The following is a 23,290-nucleotide window of genomic DNA, read 5'->3' on the forward strand; positions in this document are numbered from 1 at the left end:
GGAAAACTCTTGGTTCTTCCTCTGCATCCTAGATAACAGAAATACTACAAATGCAAACACACAACAGAAATAATATTAAGCTTTTTGTGTGTGTGTGTGTGTGTGTGTGCGCATTTTAATATTTATTTTCATGACAGCAGGACGGGAACCTAGATGACACTGTTTAAATACTGTCAGTAAACCAGATACATTAATTCCAAACACTATTATCTAAAAATCATCATCTATCACTCTTCATTGTGAATTTGAACCTTCATGTATCTTCACTCTTTTGTCCAGTCCATGTCAGTGCCTTTAATATACAGTGTAGTATATTCCTACTGTACAATAGATTTTTTGGGATATTATCTTCTGTAATGGCTATATATACTTAACAATGTCAGCAATGGTAGCAGAAAGAACAACTTTCATATTTTCAGAAGCTATTCAGACAGGACTATTTTTCTCTTCTTAGTGCAAAAAATTAACTGTCTGAAGGGAAAGGGTGTAGCTGAGAAATGGACTGTTGAGGAATGCAGGGAGGAACTGAGAAAATGTCCACAGAATTTCTGTCATTATGCTATTCCTAAGGCTGTGTAGCAATGGCAATAAAGTACTTTCAAGTGGAACATTTAAGTTCCTGCTGCCTGAATTCTTGGGAAGAGGGATGTCTGAACAGCTACAATTTCTGTTTAAGCAATGACTGAATAGAAACTGTTGGGGGAAAAAAAACTCCACAAAACCAAACGATTCAAATTTTGATTGGTTTTGCTTCTCTAATTTTTTTAAAGCTGTTCATGGTAACAATGAAATAACAATACTATCATAATCTTCTATACAAGCACATTACTAAGAGAATATAATTAATCCTGAAAAGATGTTAAAGAACCATTTAAGATACACTAAAATTGCAACATGCACATCCTGTGAAGGGTAGGAACAACTTCATACTCAGTAGTTAAACCTCATCACACTCTGACATCTAACACATATTGAAATTGACCTATTCTACTGATTTCAACTTGTTCGTATCAACTCCTGAACTAGGCCATCTGCTGATGTAAGCATTCACTTCACAACTATGCACTGAGTGAGTCTGGTCTAACTGGTATGTGACAAAGATACAGCTTTACTCAGGACCAAGAGGTTTTGTGTTTCTTTAATAAAAGTCTCTGTAAATCTGATGTCATCAGCCAAAAGAAAAGCATTGAAAAACATTAGCCAGAATCCTGTACTTGGTTCTAAAACCCTCAGAGAAAATATTTAATGCCAGTCTCATCTGACCCTTCTATTTCATGAAGTGAAGACTCCTCAGATAGGAGTTATCACATTTGGACAACTGTTTCCTGAACTGTTAATACTCTGCTCTTGTTAAAATTTTTGTAGCACCTCCCACAGAGCTCCACCTTGATCCCTTTTTTTTCTTCACAGTTTTCCTCGCTGCAGTCATACCTGCTGTCGTTATTGCAGTTTCTGTCTACGCACAACTCACAGATCTACAACCCTTCACTCCTACTTGGATTAAATTCTCCATTCACCTTTCTCTGCCAGGATGAGTTTGACACAGAAGTTTTAAGAGTTGATTATATTTCCTTGCAGTGTTGTAACAAGAACCTCAGTTCCAATTTGTTCAACATACCCCTTGGCTCCCTTCCTAGAGTTGCTACTTTAACCAGCTGGAGTTTTTTTTGACCCCCTGTGAACAACACTGCTCTATTGCTTTTTTCTAAAATTCTCACACCTAAATGTAGCAAAATCGTGTAGCTTATTTCTACAGACTATATACCCTAATGTTGAATTTGGAAAGGTAAACAGCATCTCCACAGTGTCAAGTGCTACATCCAGTCCCTTCAGCAGAGTGGTCTGATAATTCAGGACAGAGTAGACAACATGCTAGCAACCTGCCAAACACCACAGAACTTAGATCAGGAGGAATTACTAGTACTCAGAGCTTAAAAGGCACGATCTCAACTGTTGGAAGTAAAGGCAGTGATTTTGTGGAACAAAGAAATTCTTCGTCTCATCTTTTCCACACCAAAAACCTAACTCTTCTTCATCTGTTTGTGCCTTACCATCATCGTGTAGCATTGCATGCCAACTCCTGCTGACATAAATCAGATCAGATCTTCCTATAAGATAATAATATGCCAAAAATGTAGCAAAAATGATGGCTGTTTAAACTTCCTTTGTTCATCCATCACACAAAGACTACCACATTGTTTCTATGCTTCCCAGTGGAATTCAGCAATGAACTGCATAGCTTAAAAATATCTGCTACACAGAATAAGCTGGCAGAAAAAGAAAACACAGTATTGTGGGCACGGGTGCTAAAAAGCTCTACTGATCTCTCGTATAATTTAAATGAAGCCCCAGAAGCTATGCCAGGATCAGTTTGGCAGAGAAATTTTAAGAATTCGTTATATCTGGCAAACATCTTCAACATACAAAGGAGTTTGACTTGGGGACTGTAACCAATGTGCATGCCTTCAGTATGCTGTTTCTGTTCACGACGTTGTTATGAAAAGAATGTCTAAAACATACTAATCACTTCAAGATGAACAGTAAAACATAAGCTGTTCTACACAGACAGGTCTATTTCTGACATATAGGGAAAGGTGCAACCAAATATTTCTCTTTAGTATAATTTAGATGCTTTAAGTAGTGTAAGCACAGAAAAACAGGAAAGCAAATATTTGAAATGAAGAAAAATGAAGTGATTTATTGTTGCTTAAAGCTAATCTAAGTATTTTAAATAAATAGATGCCTTTGCTAAGATAATGCTGTGAGGAGTTCCATAGCAGTGAATTTGAGCCAATAGCTTCAGTTGTAGTTTCAGGTCAACCATACCACTGTGTGAATGAAAATTGAAAGAAAAATCAAAAAATATGTTTCATCAAGTTTTAATTTCTAAGAATTAAAAATCTTATGACATCTTGATCTTCTCTCAAGTTTTCAGTTCAAATTCATAGAGGACTCTTACCAAGAACTCTTATGGAGGAGACCTGAAGTAGAAATCCAGCCAAACAACCGACTTTGTTAGATTTGTGGAATTTTAAGTCACTGAGCTATGATGTAGTGTAGGGGAAAGCAACACTAAGAATGTTACAATATATGGATCCGTGGAGAAGACTGAAAGAGAAGGGAAATAAAACTGAGAAAAAGAGGACATTATCTAGTCTCTTTTGAAGCAGTAAAAGAGTAACTTTCCTGAAAACTTTTACAACACCATGAGCAACAGAAGGTGCCTGAATCAGGATGTTTTTCACAGAATCACAGACTGGCTGAGGTTGGAAGGGCCTCTGGAGGTCGTCTGACCCAACCACCCTGGTCCAGCAGGGACACCTACAGCAGGTTGCCAAGGATCATGTCCAGCTGGCTTCTGAATGTCTCCAAGGATGGAGACTCCACAACTTCTCTGGGCAACCTGTGCCAGTGCTTGGCTACCCTGACAGTAAGAAAATTTTTCCTGCTGAGGAGGATTTTCCTATGTTTCACTTTGACCCCATTGCCTCCTGTCCTGTCACCGGGCACCACTTAGGAAGAGCCTGGCTCTGTCCTCTTTGCACCCTTCTTTCAGGCATTTGTATATACTGATAAGATCCCCCCTTCTCTTCTCCAGGCGAAGAGTTCTAGCTCACGCAGCCTTTCCTCAGAGGAGAGACGCTCCAGTCCCTTCATCATCTTTGTGGCCCTTCACTGGACTCTCTCCAGTAGCTTCATATCTCTCTGTCTCTCTGGAACTCAATGCAGTGCTCCCAAGTATGTCCTTACCAGTGCTGAATAAAGGGAAAGGATCACCATGCTTGACCTGCTAGCAATACTTTTTCTTCCACAGCCCAAGATAGCATTCATTTGCTTTGCTGCAGAGGCGTACTGCTGGCTCATGTTCAACTTGGTGTCCACCAGGACCCCCAGATCCTTTTCTGCAACACTGCTTTCAAGACCAGCACTCAGCAATGCTGGTGCCTGGGGCTGTTCTTCTCCAGGGGCAGGACTCTGCATGTCTCCTTGCTGAACTTCATGAGGTTCCTATCAGCCCATTTCTCCAGCCTGTCAAGGTCCCTCTGGATGCCAACATGACCCTCTGGCCTATCAGTCACTCCTCCCAGTTTGGTGTCATCTGCAAACCTGCTGAGGGTATCCTCTGCCCCATCATCCACTCATTAATGAAGATGCTAAACAGGACTGGATCCAGTATTGACCCCTGGAGTACAGTGCTAGTCACTGGCCTCCAACTAGACTTTGCGCTGCTGATTATCACCCTCTGGGCCCGGCCATTCAGCAGGCTTTCCACACTGTCTGCTCATCCAGCCTGTACTTCAACATCTTATGGGAGACAGTGTCAAAGCCCCTATTGTGAATTACCTAACAGAAATTCTTGCTAACACATGCATACACGCAAATAAATCCTGCTACTGTATGCTTCTTCTTAGTTTGTAAATAGGGAGTTAAAGTAGAAAGTTCCCCAGCACTACAGGGCATCACCTACACAAAAAAATAGAGATCATTCTAATCAACTTTATCACTTTGTTAAGAACTCTGCCACAGAGATCTGCTTATGCATGCAATGCCTGCAGTATCCCAGCTGTGCTGTTTCACATAGATTTTGGAAGCTGTAAGATATGGATACACACAGACAGAATAGTATGTATATACTTTCTGAAATCTGAAAACAAACAAAATAAAAAAAAAATCTGTCACCCAAAATTATTTGAACCTTTGTTTATCCGCAGATTGATTTGGGATTGATTGATCAGAAAGGATTTTGCTCTGTTAATTTATTTCTCTACACAGATCATAATCAGAACTCAAAGAACTGTGTTGATTTACAGCATCTGATAACAGCCCAAATACTAACCTTACTCTGCAATGCTCTGAGGGTAGGTGACCCAGATGGAGGGGCTGTACTTTGGCTGGGGTCCAACCTCCCTTCTGCTGGGTCTGACCTTCCCTTCTGCCCAGCAGCAGCACAGTGGCACTGCTAGGTTACAAGAGAAGGTGCAAAGGCAAGCGATGCAGCTGATGATGCAAGGTCTAACTTTACAGAAACAGAGAAAATGGGAAGAGATTATAAGATAAAGCAGTACAGATAGTCAGTGCTAAATTGGAAAAAAGGGCAGGACTAGGTATGCCCTTGAAGTGCAGGCCCTAATATGACATCCGGAGCACTGCGATGGGGACATTTGGAACGACCTCGATGAGGAGCCAGGTGACTGGCCATATGATGGTGATCATACCACACAAGGAGTCTTCCCCGTTATCAAACATGAGGTAAGTCAGGGGCCAGATGGGAGACCTGACTGGCACATAGTTAAGACCACTCCTTTTTTTCCACCTGGACTGCCCTTGTTGAACCTGTCAACTCCCCTGGGAGTACCTTGAGACCTGCAGACTGGGCAAGGAGTACCTTTTAACCACCCCACCAAGGGGCTTAAACAAGGCCTCCTTTTCAGCATGCATAATAATGTCTGGATCATTCAGACTCCTGACAGCAAGACCCTAAAAGCTCCCCACAAGTGGATCCAGGGGTAACAGTCTGGCCCTTCCCCACTGCGGCAGTTTTCTGTTCTGCAGGAATGTCATGGGTCAATTTACAACTCAGAACGGCATAATTTGGTTCACTTGTATGGTACATGGTCCTTGTATTCTGTTGAGACCCCACTGCCAGTACTGGAGGGAGTGAAGAGGTCAGTATGGGTTTGTGTAGGTTTTCTGAATTTTTGGTGCAACTGTTCACTGTGCAGCACCATGCCTCTAAGATGCACGCAGCAAGTGACATTACACCAGAGGTGGGCTAGACCAGGCTCTGTTCTGGAAGGGCTTGGTGCCCAGTTGCTGCTGGTAGGACGTGGCCAAACAGTTGCATTTTGAGTGGCGTCACAGGCTCCCAAACCATGCCAATATGAAGTGGCTTGGCCTCTTTTTCCTGAGAGTCATTAGTGCAGCCTCACAGACAGATGCTTCCATTCAGGGATGCCTTAAAAGTAATGTAGTCTTACAAACGGTAACAGATTTTGCACGAGATGTGGGCATTAATAATGGTTCATTTTCTGCCTTGTATTGCCATGTCAGTATCAGCTGAGAGCTTGCCTTTACACTTTTATGGCTCAGGCACTGACATACCAGAATTAATAGCAAACATTTCCAAAAGAGGAGTTTCCTTCAGTACCACTGAAGGTGTCCAGGTGTGTTGTATTCCTCTAGCTTCACGTGCCATGTGCTTGAGCCTAAATGACAGTGAAAGCTGTCTGGAAGGGGTAGATGTCTGGACGACCACCAACACCACCCATACTTGGGACTGGACCACCCCAAGCAGTGGATTTAATTTAACTCACTTTAATACATCAAAGCCTAAAATCTCTGTTTCCTATATAACGTGAGATTGTGACATGACAGACCCAGGCAAAACATGCAATGGTACTCTCTGAGACACTGATTGGTTCAATTAAGAAGCAGTAAAACAGCAACTCCCACACTCATTTCAAATTCCTTGGTTTCAAAAGCAAGATGTTTCCTGGTACAACCACCTAGGAGGAAAATGAAATCTAAATAAGTGGGCGCACACACAGTGAATTACTCTAATGTCCAAGAGTTTAAAGTCATTGACTCACCTCAAGAGAAGTGGGTCCTGGGGTTTTATACTACACATCAAGCTTTATTCATGTGAGAAAAGAATGGTTCCATAGCGGTACAGACACCCCTGCATATGGTACATCTGTGTAGTGATGAATATGCCTATTCCAACTTTAACTGGTGGAAAAATGAAAGCTGGGAAAATGCCAGCCATCTACACCCTAGGTACCATTCTATTTTGCCCTAGGAAATGGATGTTCCATATGTTGCACCCCTTAACTGGGCATAACAATCAGGTGAAGTGAGAAATACTTACTTGGGAAGAAATGAGTGAGGGTCAATGGCTGAAATCTGTAACTGGTTTATTCCAGATAGCAACATTAAGGCTAACATTATCATCAGAGATACCCTCATCCAACCTGGATGTCTGGTGAACAGCATCAGATGTTGGTCAACACACAACAGCAAGCCACCTCCAAGATGACACTACAAAACAGTCTGGCACTAGATGCCCTCTTGCTCAAACAAGGTAGAGTGTGCACACTCATCAACACAACAACAGACTGTTGTACCTCAGACTCTGAATCTTATTCCTTGAAGGGGCAGATAGCAGTATAGGGTCTGACTGCAGCACCTACTTGGTTTCTATTGCTTCTTGGGAGGGTTCTAAGACAACACAGCCTGCAAACTGACCATGTGCACCAGCCTGTAACAGGCAAGTAGTACATACTCCTTCATGAGTTCTAGTATCCTCTGTTACTGCAATCGTTATGCACCTTGTTCTGAAATTTAGCCAATCAGCAGAACAGACATCTATCTTTCAGGATAGGTGGATTGCAGTATAGAAAGGAGAAGCAGAAAGTTTCTTAACATCATGGAGAGATATTGAATAAGGCAAAAAGTCTTTCCCTTTTCTCATACATTTTATGAATCTAAACATAGAAGACTGCAATCCTTCCTTACTCATACATGTTTCTAGCCCTGTACAAACAACTGAAACAGAGCATCCAGAAGGTTCGCCATGTGCTTTATCTAAATGATGGGATTAAAAAAAAAAAAAAAAGTCTGTATAATAACTCCCAGCCACTTCAGAAAGAAACCAACTCAGTAATAAGAAATAGTGAATTTTTCAGTAGAATGAACGAAGTATATATTAGTTAAGGGCTAGAGCAACATAAGCGAGTTGCTTGATTGGTGCTCTACTACAGTATCTGATGGCTGTGCTCAACAGATATTCTGACCCTTTCATGCCCTGTATTTATGGATCCTTGATCGGCGTTCATTTTTTCCAGGCCCTTGAGTTTAGTTCTGTATGTACACTAGCTAAAATCTGGAAGCAGCAAAGCATATCCATATTTTATCAAAAGACGCACAACACACACAAGGAAAACAGTGATTTTGTTTTAAGTAGATGCAAGGTTTTCAAGATGCGTATCAGCAACACAACAGTCAAGCACAATTTAAATCAGAAGGCTTACCTTGACATGCTCCAGTGCGAATATTAGGGATGAAACCACGACGGCACGGCTGAGGCTGAGCAGGGCACATTTCACAGGGGTGACCCCATGCACGCCCAATGGTTGCACAACAGAGGGTTTTTGTGCAAACAATTCCAGTTAGCTGGCCCTGACACATCTGGTTGTTAACTTGTGTGAAACATGGACCTGTTCTGTAATCTGGAAGAAAGGAAGGATCATTGTATTATACAAGACAGTGTACTTAGTAACTACAGAAGGAATGAATTTTTAATTTAGTAGATACCTATATTAAGAAAATTCCAAGAGCACCTGGAAATTTAAGTTATGTTATTGCTCACAGAAGTAGCATGACACCTTCCATGGAAAGTAATTATTTTCACAAGGTTATCTTCTCTTACAATTTATTTTGATAGATTCAAGTAATGAAAGGCAGCTGGACCCAAAACCACTCTGTGTATTGACAATCTATCCAGTAAAATCCACAGTAAGTGAAAGAGTTCTACAAACAAACAAGCAATCAATCAAATGAGCAGATCAGATTCAGCAAACAAGGACTGGGAACCGGTTTTCTTGTTCCTCAGTTACTTCACCATGGTTCACAGGAGGGAACTACAGACCACATCAGCCACACATTTGTTCACTCCAGATTGATCAAGGTCCATGACAGTGACCGTCACAGAATCAACACTCCTGGTGGAATGTTTAGTGCAAAATAGTGCTACCTACAGAGGACTAATTGGTAAACCATCACTTCTTTCAGAGGAATAACATGAGATAATACAACCTATTCAAGCTATATTGAGTACACAATATAGCCTACAAGCTGTATGAAAATATACTCCTAGTCAAATTCCTGTAAATAGGTAACTCATTAAGGTTCAACCCATATTAAAAGAACTATTTTTTGACCTTATGAGGCAATACAAACCAGGAACAACAATTAACTGGAATTCTCTAGGAACAAATGAGAAACAGATGGTTGCTCTAAGCCAGATTTCATCTCCTTATGGGAACTTTAAGAGGGAGGGGAAAAAAAAATAAAAAAGAAGAAAATGCGAAGCTTCCACTCAGACTGAGTCACATGAAAGAAGGCATAACAGTGAGCTTTGACGTGTTTGGAAAGGGAGAAAATGGTCTTCCCAGTGAGACTTCATATTAAGCTTTTTTTGCACTAAGACACAAGTCTCTTAAAGTAAAAGCTAGCTCAAACAGAAATAAATGTTCTGCTCCCTATCTTTGGTAAGGTTCATTCAAGTATCAATCTGGGAAAGACTTTTGCACACAGTTTTCTATACACATTGACAGCTAAATTTCAACTGAGATCTTCACTTTACTTAAATTTAAGCAAACACATAAAGTATCCATAACAAAAATGTGTAACAACAAAAGAAGATGAAAAGATCTTAAATACTTGGTAAGGTCTGTGAAATTTAATCTTTCTTGATTTTCACTAGAAAATAACCTTCAGAGCTATACCTTTGAGCTACCCCTGTATCCATCAAGCTACAAAGACAGTACTTTTAGTAAAATACATACATTATAAAAAGAAAATCCTGTCCATTAGAAGAAGGTTTCAGTAATCTCTCATCCAACATACAAGACAGGCAGCTTTACAATGGTCTCAGTTTAATCACATCCAAGGCCTTTGCCAAATCAGAGAGATGAATTTTTAACATAAAATACAGATGACTGATAGCAGAAGACAGTGATGTCATCAAGCTATAGCCTCACATAAGAACGACAAGTATTTGAAACACAGACTTCAACCATCAAAGATTTAAATTCCAGTAACTGACTGTAATCTTGTCTGGATTTTAGTTAAGGGGTAAGGGTAAGCAAAAGACTCCATCACAGATTATGACTGTACGCTTCTTTCATATAAAGTTTACTCAGGTGTTACAAAGACTGTGGGGAATACATGATAGACTGCATTTAACTTGCAAATTATCAGCAGTGGTCAGCCTGCTATCAGAAGAAAAACAGAACTGCTCAGAATTTAAGAACTGAAAGAAATGGAATTAAATCCTGGCTCCAGTGAAAACCAATGGGAATTTCGCTATTGAATTCAATGACATCACTATTCCATTCTTGGAAAACAGTATTGCACTCTTTAGCAAATAGCTGTACTATAATTTATTGCCTAATATTATCTGTAAAAGCATCTTCTATGTCACACAGCAAAAGTAATGAGGTTCATATGCATGGAAAAAGCTTTTACTACTGCTCAGTGAGCAGACTTCCATTCTAATTCAACTGAGTTATATACACCACTAATATGATAGTAATACAAATGATTAAAAAGAGTTCACTAATTTAGTTTTCTCATTAATGACTGAAGTACAAATAATAGGCAGATTCGGGGAAAGTTTGTGGTCTACTCTATGTATTGACAGCTGACTGTTTGACTGTAACCTGCACATTGCAGAATTTTTGCCCAAGTGATGACTGCAGTCAGAACAATAAAGATTTAGCCTTTCCTGAAAATTAAGATTGATTTTAGACTCCTCATGAATGAGATTTTCAAAAACAGGAAGCTGACAAAGATGAAAGGATGGTATGGGTAAACCTGAAATGACCATGTATGAGACACTAGTAACACTGAGTCTCATTATAAAATATAATCACTATCAGAAGAAAGCTAGATTTCCACTAGTGCAAGGGTAGTGATCTCTGGATCCACACAGATCTGTATGGAAATACCAAATTCTGTCCTACTTCTGAACTTGTATTCTCCATCAGCCCAGATAGGCATGGATCTATTCCTGGAGGGATACTCGGTGTGCAATTCCTCTGCAGAACTTAAGCATGATGGCTGGTCATGCATTCCTGACTCCATGCACTCAAATGGAGTTCAGTTCTTCATGGAGGAATGCTCTCTCAAATTTCCAATGCTTGCATTCACCAGGACCAATGACCTTGACATTCCAGCTCACTTTGCAATTCCTGTTCAGAAAATAAGTAGTTTTGCTGGACAGTTTTGTATTTTTATAGCATCTGTTCTCTGAGGTACGCTTTTTTATAGGACCAGTCTTTGGATAACACGAAGCAATTACAGTATGAGTAGAAATACAAATTATGTATTTTTCTATTTAATGGTTGGTGATCCATAGGAATATTCTGGCCAAAGATCCTCCACGTTAAGAGGTTTGGAATTCAATCAGACAAGATTAAACTTGGAACTTAAACTTGAGTTGTGAATTGTATTTGAGTTGAATTACCTTCCCACAAGACATAAGATGATTATGTATATACTCTGTCAACCCTAGTAATGAAAAGGTCAGTTTGGAGGGTGTGTTTGAAAGAAGAATTAGAGAACATAACCAGACAACAAAGAGTGTTTGTGCAAGAGAACATGAATGAGTTAGATAAAAGCAGGAATGATATCTAATACACATATTGGCTAATATATCCTACTGAGTAAGAAACATATGTTCTGAAAACCTGTATGTATGTGCCTACTCATGCCTTAATGAACAGAGAATGCATAAATCATAATGTTCAGGTTCTATAACCAAGAAACTTCCATCAGTGTAAGTCTGCAGGAGGGCATCTGAAAGTCTGGCTACTGCAACTTAAACAGCAGAAGAACAAATGAAACTATTATTAAACTTTCAGGTAGATTTACAAATAAAAATAAATTCAACCCAAAATGCTGAGATGCTGAATGATATTTCAGAATAATGACATAGAAGCGACAGATCCTGAGCTCCTAAGAGAATGCGTGGCTTATACAACCTTGGGCTACAGAAGCCGAAACCTAGCAGCAGACCATTTCCAGATCACAACAGGAAAGTATCCTGCTACCTGCACCCAGCAAGAGTGGTTCTTTGCACAGCTATGGCTACCACATTCCAAATAGGATGCTGGAAAACTAGAAAAATTATGCAAAGAGTTAAAAGAATAATTTAAGATTTCAGAAACATGCTTTATAGTACTGTTAACATTTAAAAATTGTATTTTAAATATTTAATTTAATAATTTAAAATATTAACAAATAACAAATGTATCAATCTTAAAAATCTTTAACCATTCCATTTATCCAAAATGAAGTCCAAAGGTAAAGAATCTGAGTAGTTGCTGGTCTTCTATCCTGAGAGGAAAATGTAAGATTTTACAACATGAAGTGAAGGTAGGCATGCTTGGGCTAATAGTAAAGTACATCTGTTCCCCAAAGGTCCCTAGTCACATAGTATATTTTTACTTATGGGAAGCAAACATACTAAAACTACATGCCATTCTGAAGATACTCTGTAGTTTCAAATGAAGCTGTGGATTTAATTCAGAAATTACTGTGTGAGATTCTATGGTCTGTTTTACACAGTCAGTCAGACTACACTATTATAATGGTTTATTTGACCTTAAAAAAACAGTTTATGACTCAAATCATCTTTTCCATATTGGTTTTCTTGTCTTATTGTTAGGTGTTTCTTCATTTGTTCCCTTCCCAGCATTTCTGCTGGAATAATTTTGCCAGAAAGAACACAGATTAGAACATACGTTATAAATCATTTGTTGCATAGAAAGGTTAACTGCTTTGGTGAAAGAAAGTAATTTTCAGCACGTGTTATGCGTTTTTTTAACCTCAGAAAATTATATCCAATACGCACCATGACTTGAAAAATAACAACCTTTATCAACAATCCAAATTTTTAATACAATTAAATTTAATAAGTATTTTTTTATTGGCATCAACATAAAAAGCTCCCTGAAAACAGCATACTGAACTTCTAAATTTATACTACAGCATTTCTATTCTTTCCTAGAAGCGTGCATTTGGTATTCACAAATGAGACTATCCAACTATCATGGTTCTTGTGAACTTTTTCATTCTTTTTTAAAATTGTAAGTCTATTCTAATTCTACCTGTAATTTCACAAAGGCTATTTGACAGAGCACCACAAGGATTATAAACATGAGAATTCTATTGTTGGGTATGGTCCAATATCCATCTATTTTTACTTCCTGTACCTCTGCCTAAAACCAGATGATTCAGATGAAGATGTAAAAGCCTGCTGTATGTAGACATAGGATAATCTGTCACTTTAAGTTTCCTCCTGGTGTCTAACACCCACTAGCTCAAAACCTGAAACACAATGTTTAACATCCCAACTACCATTTGTTGTTCTTCAAGACAAAACATTAAAATATTTTGGTAGAAATATTTCTACCTGAATTCTGTCAGTCTTAGCCTCCACAGTTTCATACTGTGTTAACTAACTACTCTTGCCTGTGAAAATTTTACCTCTTCTCAGGTAAATAAAAAAAGTGAGACAAAGAAAAAGAAAAGTAAAAAGGCACCTAGATATGTTGAAATGTCCACTGCAAGTTATCTGGTAGAATATGAAAACTTGCAGTTTCTTTTTATGGGAAAGCAGACTGAAATTTGAACTGAAGGCTCCCAATACCAAAATACTGTTTCTGTGTAAAGCCCAACAGTACTATTCATGGTGCAGCAGTCTCCAGCACCTACATAAAGCCTATCTGAAAGCTCTGGAAGGTTAAAAGGACATAGACTGCAGTGCTGGAGCAGCATATTATCACAAATCCTGGATTTCATGTCTGTGAGTGCTAGATTAGCAAGAAGGAACTGTGAAGTCTCTTCTACCATTTTTATTTAAACAAAATTCCACAGAAACATAACTAAATAAGGAAGCTATGTGTTTGGAATTAAGTATTTTTAACTATAAGCTATTTGGAATACTGATACTTCTATTACTAAAAATAAAATACTGAAAACATTAAGTACGTTTATCAGTATGAATCACATGAGGACTGAGTAAAAGAGGACATCTGAGATATGCTCTCCTACCCCTGTCAATTAAAGAACAAAACCTAATACTTGATAAATCTGGTTCACTTCCTTACAAAGCAAATTTGCCTTTCATAAGGACTTTTTATAGAACCTCTCTCCCATAAGTATGATTTAGCAAATATTAATGAATGAGAAAATAAGTCATTTCAACTTCTATTGCCTCACTTGCAGGCTCAAGTGTAGTAAACAGCTTATTACTGATATCCCAAAAATTAGTTTTATACATCAGCACTATTAGATAAACAACTTAATACAGGGCACCTGAATGCTGGAAAGTAGTACCTGCTGTTAGGTTTACCAGGAATTTTATTCCCTTCCAAAAGAAAAACTAGCACAGTGAGTGAAAGTCCAAGAGATTGGACTCCGTGTCAGGCAACCTTCAGAGTGGACAGATCAGGTCTATACTGGCAAAGATCTGAAGTTAAATTCACCTTGCTAGAAGATGCTCCAACAGAAAACATGCTGGAGAAGCACGTGTCTTTATTACACTTCTGACAGGATGCTGTGGTAAATTTCCCTATAATTTCTACTAACATTCAGAGATCTCCAGAAACCTGAAACTTATCTTTGCTGCTTGTTAAGCACCTGCTCCTTGATTATTGATGAGATTTTTCAAAGAACCTGTATCTGAATTTTATCCTTTCCAATGCTAAATCTAAATGCTTCAATAATTAAAAGCATAATTGAGCTCCATTTTCCTGCAATGAGAAATCACACAATGTGTGACTCCTACCATAATATCAGCAGGATTGGAAGAGCAAGGCATACCCCATTCTCCTACTGATTCTACATAAACAACAGCATTGCCCAGACCTTGTGCTTCCAAAAAATGGGAGAGCAGGGCTTTCTGAAAGGGTTGGTAATACTCATAGTTGTACTTGAGTTCAGACCACAAATCTGAAATGTATGCATATGCAACTATTATTCTTCTTGTTCAACTTCCAACATCTGCAGATCATAAGTCACAGTATGCAAAAAGATATTTAAACATTACAAAGATATATATGTTTGTTTTATTTAAGATTATCCAAAATTGTTTTTCCTTCAATATTTTAATCATCCTAATCTGGAATATTGTTCTCTTTGCGGTAATGTTTAGTTGCCAACACTGAGGGTTCACCATAAGGGAGGTTTCAAAGGTAAAAGGAAGTTATATGAATTGTACTGATTCAGGCTTGATGTAAATAAAAAGCATTTTTTTCAAAGGTGACATCCAACAAGTTATGGAAAAAAGATTGTTGGCTGAAAATGAGAGCTAGTCTCTTGGAAAATGAAAGGGACTTGGCAAAGCTATTGATTTCTCTTTGAAAAAATAGTCTATGGGCAATACAGCTATTTAAACTAAGAAGTTCACATAAAACAAAGCCTCAATACTAAAGTCTGAGCCTCCTTCCCCTGACTTTCTTTTTTTAAATGAAACTTGTGCGTCAAGTCCTTAATTAATTATTTAATACAATTAACTTTATGATTAACATAAACAATAAACAGCAAAGTCTTTCAGACATTTTAAATTGTGGATAACTTAAAACTGAGACATTCAGATTCTTCAGTCATTGTCTGAACCAATGATTTTCATAAAATTTATTCTGATATGTAATAGCAAAGAAGAAAAGATTAGTTAAAAAAGGTTTTGAACATTTATGTTAAATATCTCAGGAAAGCTTGAACATTTTTATATAGCTGACAGTTTTCAGTTTCAGGATGAATTTTTACTACTGTTCTACTGGTCCCACATGACCATTTTTGACCAGCTCCCGTGATGCAATAATTCCCACCAAACAAATTCCTGTGATTGATTAGGCAACTTAATATACACATTGCAATTAAAAGTGAGTGGAGGGCAGCTAAATGAAAAGAGGAAAAAAAAAGCATGTTTAATGCAGCAGTCTATGTGGCTTTTAGCTTTTAGCAAAAACCCAGTTTCCACCAGTACTCTGTCATGTCCATTCTAAGCACATTCTCATTTTCCTCTTGCTGGAACAGGGAAAGCAGCTCTTTTCCAAAAACAACATTCCAGGGTTTGCACACCCATTTTAATGTAATTGGTATTATGTCAGTTGTAAGCAAATAAAGTATTAGTATAATATTATCTGCAGATCTTAAAACTTTTTTAAATTAAAAATAATTAATTCTTACACACCTAAGCACATCGGAAAGGATGGCGAAGTACCAAATAATCAACAGTATTACTAAAATAAAATGAAATTTTCTGTAATCACTCTGAACACTGAAGAAAATAATTCTAAAATTTTAAGACACAAAACAGTTTGAAAAATATACACACACAAAAATCAGAGAAAGATAGAAACATGGAAATACTTTGCTTTTGTCATTTATGGGATTTAGTTGCTTTCAGAAGCAAAGTATTTCCATACACCTACAAATTTCTTGGAAGAAACTGTTGCCATTTGCAACAGCGGTATCATACACTGACTGCTACAAAGTTTCAAGTGCAGAATAAAAGCTGGGAAATAAATACACCTGAATCTTGGTTCCAGCAAGGTCTCAAATTTTAGTTTGTTTGGAGGTTCATCCAAATATATATATTTCCTTATACTTCCATAAGCCCTGGTACTATGTAAGTTTGCATCCGATTTTGGATATTGGACTCTAATGAAATACCTCTATGAGCAAACACACAAGCTGAAACCCAATTAAATATTAATCATCAGTTATTACAAGTTACAGGCTGAATTACCCCTATGCAAAGTGTACATGGAGATAAAAAGATCACAAGAATACTTTTTTGCAAGAGTCAGCAGTTCATAACTATTATCCTAACATCAGCTTGTTACATCTTTGCTGAAATGTCTGCAGAATTCAAAGCAGTGAAGTAACTCTATCATGCTGCCTACTGCTCTCTCCTCTTATGTTTCTCGTTTGAGTTAGAGGAATTCCGAGCATATTGACATTCTGGTCCACAACTCAGCTCCTTCAGAGTTACAGCACAACAAATGATACCCATCCTCAAAGTCCCAAGCCTCAAACCTCAAAAATTTAATGGAAGGGAAGTCAGAGATCTTCCTCTCCACCTTATACTCAAGGATAAGACTTAAGTCCACCAAATATCGGAAGACTAGAGTGAAGCCAAGGCCATTTAAATCCTCATTAGGAGTGCATGCTGTACTGCCAACAAAGCTTTGTAGGTGGAACAGGGGAGTGCAGAAAGCTTTTCTGTTGATTTTCTACTACAGAAAGGATTCTCCTTATCTCTGTTGAAACTCTGCACCCTGCACAACACCTGGTATTCACATTTCATTGACAAGATTTGCCCATATGATGAAAAGAAAAAGATATTACTCATTAAAACTTAGACTCTGGAGAGCCAGAAAAATGCACATTATATTCTTTAATTCTTTCATATCCCAACAATTAAGAAGTCAATAGCTTGCTATATGCCTGCAAAGAAAACATGGACCATAATATGAAAACTTCAATTACATCTTCCATAAGTTTTTGGCTCCTCTCTACAGGAAATCACTGCTATTCAGTTCAACCTCAAAGGAACAGAATCCCTTGTCAGCAAAGAGGAAGTTTAAAGATTCAGGTATGCAGATGTGATAAACTTTTAAGAGTATTGAGGAACAGTGTAACGAGCACAGTGTAAACTCCCCCACCCCACTCCCACCCCCTCGCTTTGGAGTTCAGTGCCATTACTCATGCCAGAAACCAATCCCAGTAATGAAAAGTGAGGCGTTTTGTACTGGCTAAGACTTCCCACATGTAGAAGGGTTTGCAGAACAGGTCCATAGCAAATTACTCTCAAAAACTCTAATCTCACCATGGTATGTCAGGACACATTTCAGTTAGCTGAGTGTGAGAGCAGTCAGAACAATTTAAAGGTCAAACGTACAGTTTTCTATAACTGCAATACTTAAAAGCAGCTAAAAGTAACTTAAACTTTTCTGGTAGGTGGAGAAGTGGCCTAATGAGTTTTCCAACCCTCTGGCAATCTGCGTACTACTTTGTGAAGTCAAAAATAAGAAGGAAGACATAAAAGGATATGATGTTCACATGTTAGACCCCAGCTGGCCACAACCCAGAGTCAAAACAAAGTTAGGCCCCATAAGGTATGATGGAGCCTCTGCTGAAGTTAGATAAAAGTGAATGACTAGAGCCATGGAGCCTCCCTCACTAACTGTATTCTTCTTAGTAGCCATTTTAGGAAGGCCTTCAGAATACATCCATACTCACAAAAAGAGGAGGAAAAATATTTCATAAACAATTCCTGTGTAAATTAAGAAAAGCGTGCTATCCTGATACTCTGCGTTGACAATTAAGTAAAAACCTAGCCAGTTACTATTTGCTAGAGTTCTCTCTGTGGAGAAGCAGAAGCACAGTTTCTCCTTCACATCTCTGATTTTCTGATTTTTGTTCAGCAAAACAAAAGAGCTTTAGAGATTTACCTCTTTGGCTTATACAATATTTTCACTGTGACACTACAAAGCTGGGTATCTTTTAACACTCAAAATACAGGACAGAAGCTAATTCAGGGGATTCATCTCATCTCAATAAAGAAACAATTTACTGCCACTTCTCATATACCAAGCTATTATTCTGAGGTGGAATAAACCAGCACTCCAGTATTCTGCAAGACTGGATGCAATGTGCTCTTGACTGGCTTCAGCAAACTATATCCCTGATAATATTCTTTTCTGTATAACCTTGTTAGAGTAACTATAGCTTTTAAAGACATTGCATAACTAATGCTTATGAAGACAGATATGGTTGAAAATTCAAAGCAGATCAAATTTAAAGAATTTTAAACCTTCATATTTAATTCAAGTTGAACAACAGTTTACAATTAAACATTTTCTTTGATACATAATTGACGTGACTTCACTGTCAAAATCATTAAAACTTTAATTCTGAAGTCCAATATGCTTTTCACCAGTTACATGAAGCTTTTAGACTGTTTCAAGCTGAGTAACAGAAATATCTTCTAGCCTCTGTCTTTCAGTTTCCCTTTTTATTTCTTATAGACCAGTTCAGTGCTACAGTATTTAGTTAGTTTTTACTAAATAGATCAATATTTAAATGCAAACAGTGGTTCTAAACCTGAATTCTGTTCTTAATCAAAACTCCCAGTAGCTTCTCTGGGATTTCTGCCAGACTTAGCAGTGCAGGACTGAACCCAAAAAGTCTATTTTCATTGGCTTCAGCTGCTCCCTAGGAATCTGCAAAGACAGAAGACTCTCATCTCTCTGTCAGCTGAAGAGAGAGTGATGACTGCAGTATACTACCAGCCTTGTGAAGGGCACTCCATGAGGGGGAAGGCTGTACACAGGGAAAGACAATGAAGTCATGGCAAAGAAGGAAGGACACATACACTGCACATTTCACCCTCACCAGAAATAAGTGGAAAAGATACTCAAAAGTCAGTACTTCTTAATACTATATCTGCCAGCTGCCTGCATTTTATAAGATCCAATCTCAAACACAAAATTTGTCAGGGAGCTGGCAGCAGAACAGACATGGTGAAAAGTATCAGGGCATGTAAAAAACACAAGACGAGAAAATAGAAAAATAAAATTATTTTCAAGTATCTGGCATCTGTCTAACCCCCAACCACAGAGCCACACAGTTTTGTGTCCTCCACACTCATCCTCCTGGCTCAAGATTTAGACAGTTCTATTAAACTCCTTTTTTACTAATCAAAATAAATATAAGGTTTACAGTGAATGGCTATGCCCTTTAAGGGAAAAATAAACAAATATCTTCCCATTTCTTATTTTTCAACCTCAAGTTTCCATGAGAAGAACTGTTCAGGTGTTATTGAACAATATACTTCTTCTCTTTTACTTCTCACTTCAACCATTGAGCCATAGTACAACATTACAAAAGAAAACACAAGACCTCTTTTCAGTCTCAGCTCTAATTTGGTACCTCTGTGTACACAGAACATACATGCACACACCCAAGGTAAAACAACAATTCAACAATTGTGTTGTATGATGACCCTCTTCATGCGCTTTACAGGAGTTAGATCATTCTATGTGACAGTGGTGACATAAAATATGTAATGATTTATATTAAAGTATGCAAAATATAAACAAATGTAAACACACATTTATACTACTTATATTAAAAATAAAATACCTTCTTCATATATATGTATGTATAAACATATATAGTTACACATACACAACACTGTCAACAGCGCAGCAGTTAGCATATCTTTACTATGCTTGCTTGCACACCCCTGTGTAAGAATTTGGGAATATTTAAATATAAGTATTAAAATTTGGGAATAATTCTATAAATTATATAGCTATCAAAACTATAACCACTAAAAACACCCAGAGCAGTGATGTAACTAACACTACTGATACACCCCACAAGCTTCAACAGTTTAACAATAAAATTCTAAGACTACTGACAATGTGTAAAGATGTTTACACATTACATGGGGAGCATGCATGCTAATTTACATAACAAGCAAGGCTAATTTAAATATAATTAACCCATAGCAGATGCAATGGTTAATTACAGACCAATGAGTGTAAGTTTAGATAGGTTTTTACTAATCATGTAACAAAATAAATAGACTATAGGTACCTTTGTGTGGTGTGCTAGCTTTGTGGAATTACCACCTAGCACCCATCTCTGCATGGACATGAAATAAAAAAATACCTTAACCCTCTGTGTATTGGCTTGCATACTGGGTGAAGAACCCTTCTTTTGGGGTAACAGATTAATTATATAAACCAGTCTAGTGAGAGGTATCTTTCCCTTCAGGCTTTCCTTCAGAAAGCATCTCCGTAAATGTGCTTAATTCGTGTCTGAATGTCACTGTACTTGCAGATGTTACTAGAAGCCAGTGCAGAAGCAAAAGCATATCCCATGCATTTAAGGGCTTTTCCCCTTCCTCCTTCGGAGGCCTTAGTTAATGCAACTGAAATGAACAGAAATCTTTCCACTAGATTTCAGTAAAGCTGGATTTATTACAAGTTTCTGTGTTTGAATTCTACTTTTACATGCAGTCCCCACCCCTTCCTCTCCTAATCCATTCTAGGCATTTCCTTATATTTGTTTTTTTCTTCTTAGAGCGTAAAGTGTGAGGTGAGGCAGAGTAAAAAACATCATAGCGCTGTATTTTTAAAGTACCAACAAATTCTTAACAATACGTGAAAGCATTAAAAAAATATTGCTTGTTATGGTGCTGTATTTTAGAAATAGGCACGCATCACAAGTAACTATGCTTTTGGTTCAGTTCATTGTAATTTTGAACTTTCTATATTTGATTTAGACAATAAGCAGAGTAACTTCAGACAGAGGACTGGCAACAGAGACAGAAGGGAACTGTAACAACACAGCACTACGAAGCAATAGAATTACACCTTTGGAGTGTCATGGCATTAATAAAAAGGAAATTTGCTGAAATACTATTACACCAGAAGGAAATGGCTCTACTTCTTTAAAAGTTACTGTCCCAGAAAATGAAACAAAAGAAAGTTCTTTGGTTGGAATGGTTTTTGCTTAACTAATGTGAAGATCTGTAGTTTAAGTAAAGTTTGTTGTTTTATATTGTAAGATACTCAACACATTAAAAGTTTTCATCATCTAAGATACACTAATAGAAATGAAGTGAAATGATTTTCTAGGCAGAAACGAACAGAGAACTCCAGTTATTCCTAGTGCCACACTGAAACTGTGATTTGGCTACCTTGTCAAGAGGAGATAAAATCATAGCTTTACTGTGCTTGTCATGCTGGCACATCTGTGAGCAACCTGATGTCTCCCAAAGTTAAAACCGCATTAATCATCTTGCTTATACTGGTTAATGACTAAGAATGATTGCTCCAGCAACTGTCAGAAATCAGACATCACCTACTAAAGTCCCTTCTTCAGCCTCAATCAGATGTAGGGTTATACAGGAGCAACATCAGTCACTTTACACTAATAAAACACTAACTGCAGCTTGCCCTGAAAAGTCTTCCCCTGGCAAGATTCTGATAGCCTTGGGGAGCCCTTAGAGCTCTGCAGTTACAAAGTGGCACAGCTCAGTATGCATTTACAATAAGAAAATAAAGGGTCCAAAGAGGGGACTTAAACCAGAAACATTAATTCCTGTTCTATAAAATCAAGGAAGAGTGAAAGTTTTATGTAATTACATTGAAATAAAATTTTTGTCAGTAAAGAACTCTGTATTATACACCTTAACTCTAACATGGAGAGGGAACATCTTTTCACATACATGCCTAAATTGTCATATTTGCATGCAGCAGTTAACCAAAGGAATCCTTTGCCTAACGAATACAAGATTAGATTCTAAATTGTACCATCTAAGACTTAATTTTGTGACACTGATCTCCAACTTTCAATCAGCCAGGGTTTTAAAAAAAAAAAATGTTTTTCAGGAAAGAAAACATCTTACAGTTTCAAACGATGTAATTTCTATACTGGAAAATGTCTCTTCCATTATTACATTTTATTATTTTCACATGGTTTTGGTTTAGCTGGGAGGCCTTGCTTAAACTTTCCATTTACTGCACATATTGCAGATTAAGCTTGCATTCTACAAATATTCAGAAGCAATGAAAGTTTTTGGGCATCAGACTGCTGTGTGTGAGGTATGTACATGATGTCTCCAGTAGTACAATGTCTGAAAAGTCACATTATAGTAACCCATCAGTTAAACTAATTGAAATTAGGTCAAAAATTAATAAGGATTGTGCCTTTATATTTTTCCTGTCATTTATGCAACAAGGCACAAAGGCTGAAAAGATCTGAAAATATGCTCTGTATCTAGCACATAAACCAGGTTTTAAGTTTTCGATGCATAGAGAAGACACAGCTCAAGGTCTTGAAGCAGATGAAGAGCAAAATTTTAGCTCACACGCAAAGGTCACTTCCTGTCAGTCCTAACAAGAAAACTGCAGATTCAGAGTAACACAGAGTCAGGGACTCAGGAATGATACACCCACTCTGGAAATACACACACCTGCGCTGAAATTACAGGGAGGATAACAGAAACAGGCTACTGTGTCTCACCTCAACACAAAAGCATAATTAGGGAGGAAGAACAGAGCAGGAAGGAAGAGGCAGAACACTGGGCTGGGTATCATGACAGTAGGGAGATGTGTCTTTTTAGGCATGGCAGGAAATCATTTCTCTGAAGTCAGAGATTTATATCTATAGAGAAAGACAACAGAAAGATTCCTGCATGAGAAAAAGTTTAATCTGACAGTTTTAGGGTGTGAAGACAAGGTCTGGACATCAACTATGAACATATTTTTCCTTGATGAGTTGCACTTATTGAAAGCACAATTCATTGGAGGTGCTTTGTGAGCCTGTTAGTTATATTAGAGACTGATTTCCAAGAAGCACCCAGCACTCTCAATAAAGTCAAATAAGAAAAATATTGTTCATCACCTTTGAAAAATCAGAACACTTAATCTTACTCGATTCTTGCAGGCTAAGAATCAGTATAATGCAAGACAGATGT

The 23,290-nt window shown here is 37.8% G+C and overlaps 1 protein-coding gene across 1 annotated transcript in view; it reads right to left on the bottom strand.

Annotated features, from left to right (window-relative positions):
• Window positions 1–23,290, bottom strand: part of FBN2 (fibrillin 2) — a 175,823-nt gene that overhangs the window by 126,701 nt on the left and 25,832 nt on the right. The window contains exon 6 of the mRNA XM_074811874.1: window positions 8,031–8,228. Within this exon, the coding sequence (XP_074667975.1) occupies window positions 8,031–8,228 (198 nt within the window). The remainder of the gene's footprint in view (window positions 1–8,030; window positions 8,229–23,290) is intronic.

Source organism: Strix aluco, chromosome Z (genome assembly GCF_031877795.1).
Source record: "Strix aluco isolate bStrAlu1 chromosome Z, bStrAlu1.hap1, whole genome shotgun sequence".
Lineage (NCBI taxonomy): Eukaryota > Metazoa > Chordata > Aves > Strigiformes > Strigidae > Strix > Strix aluco.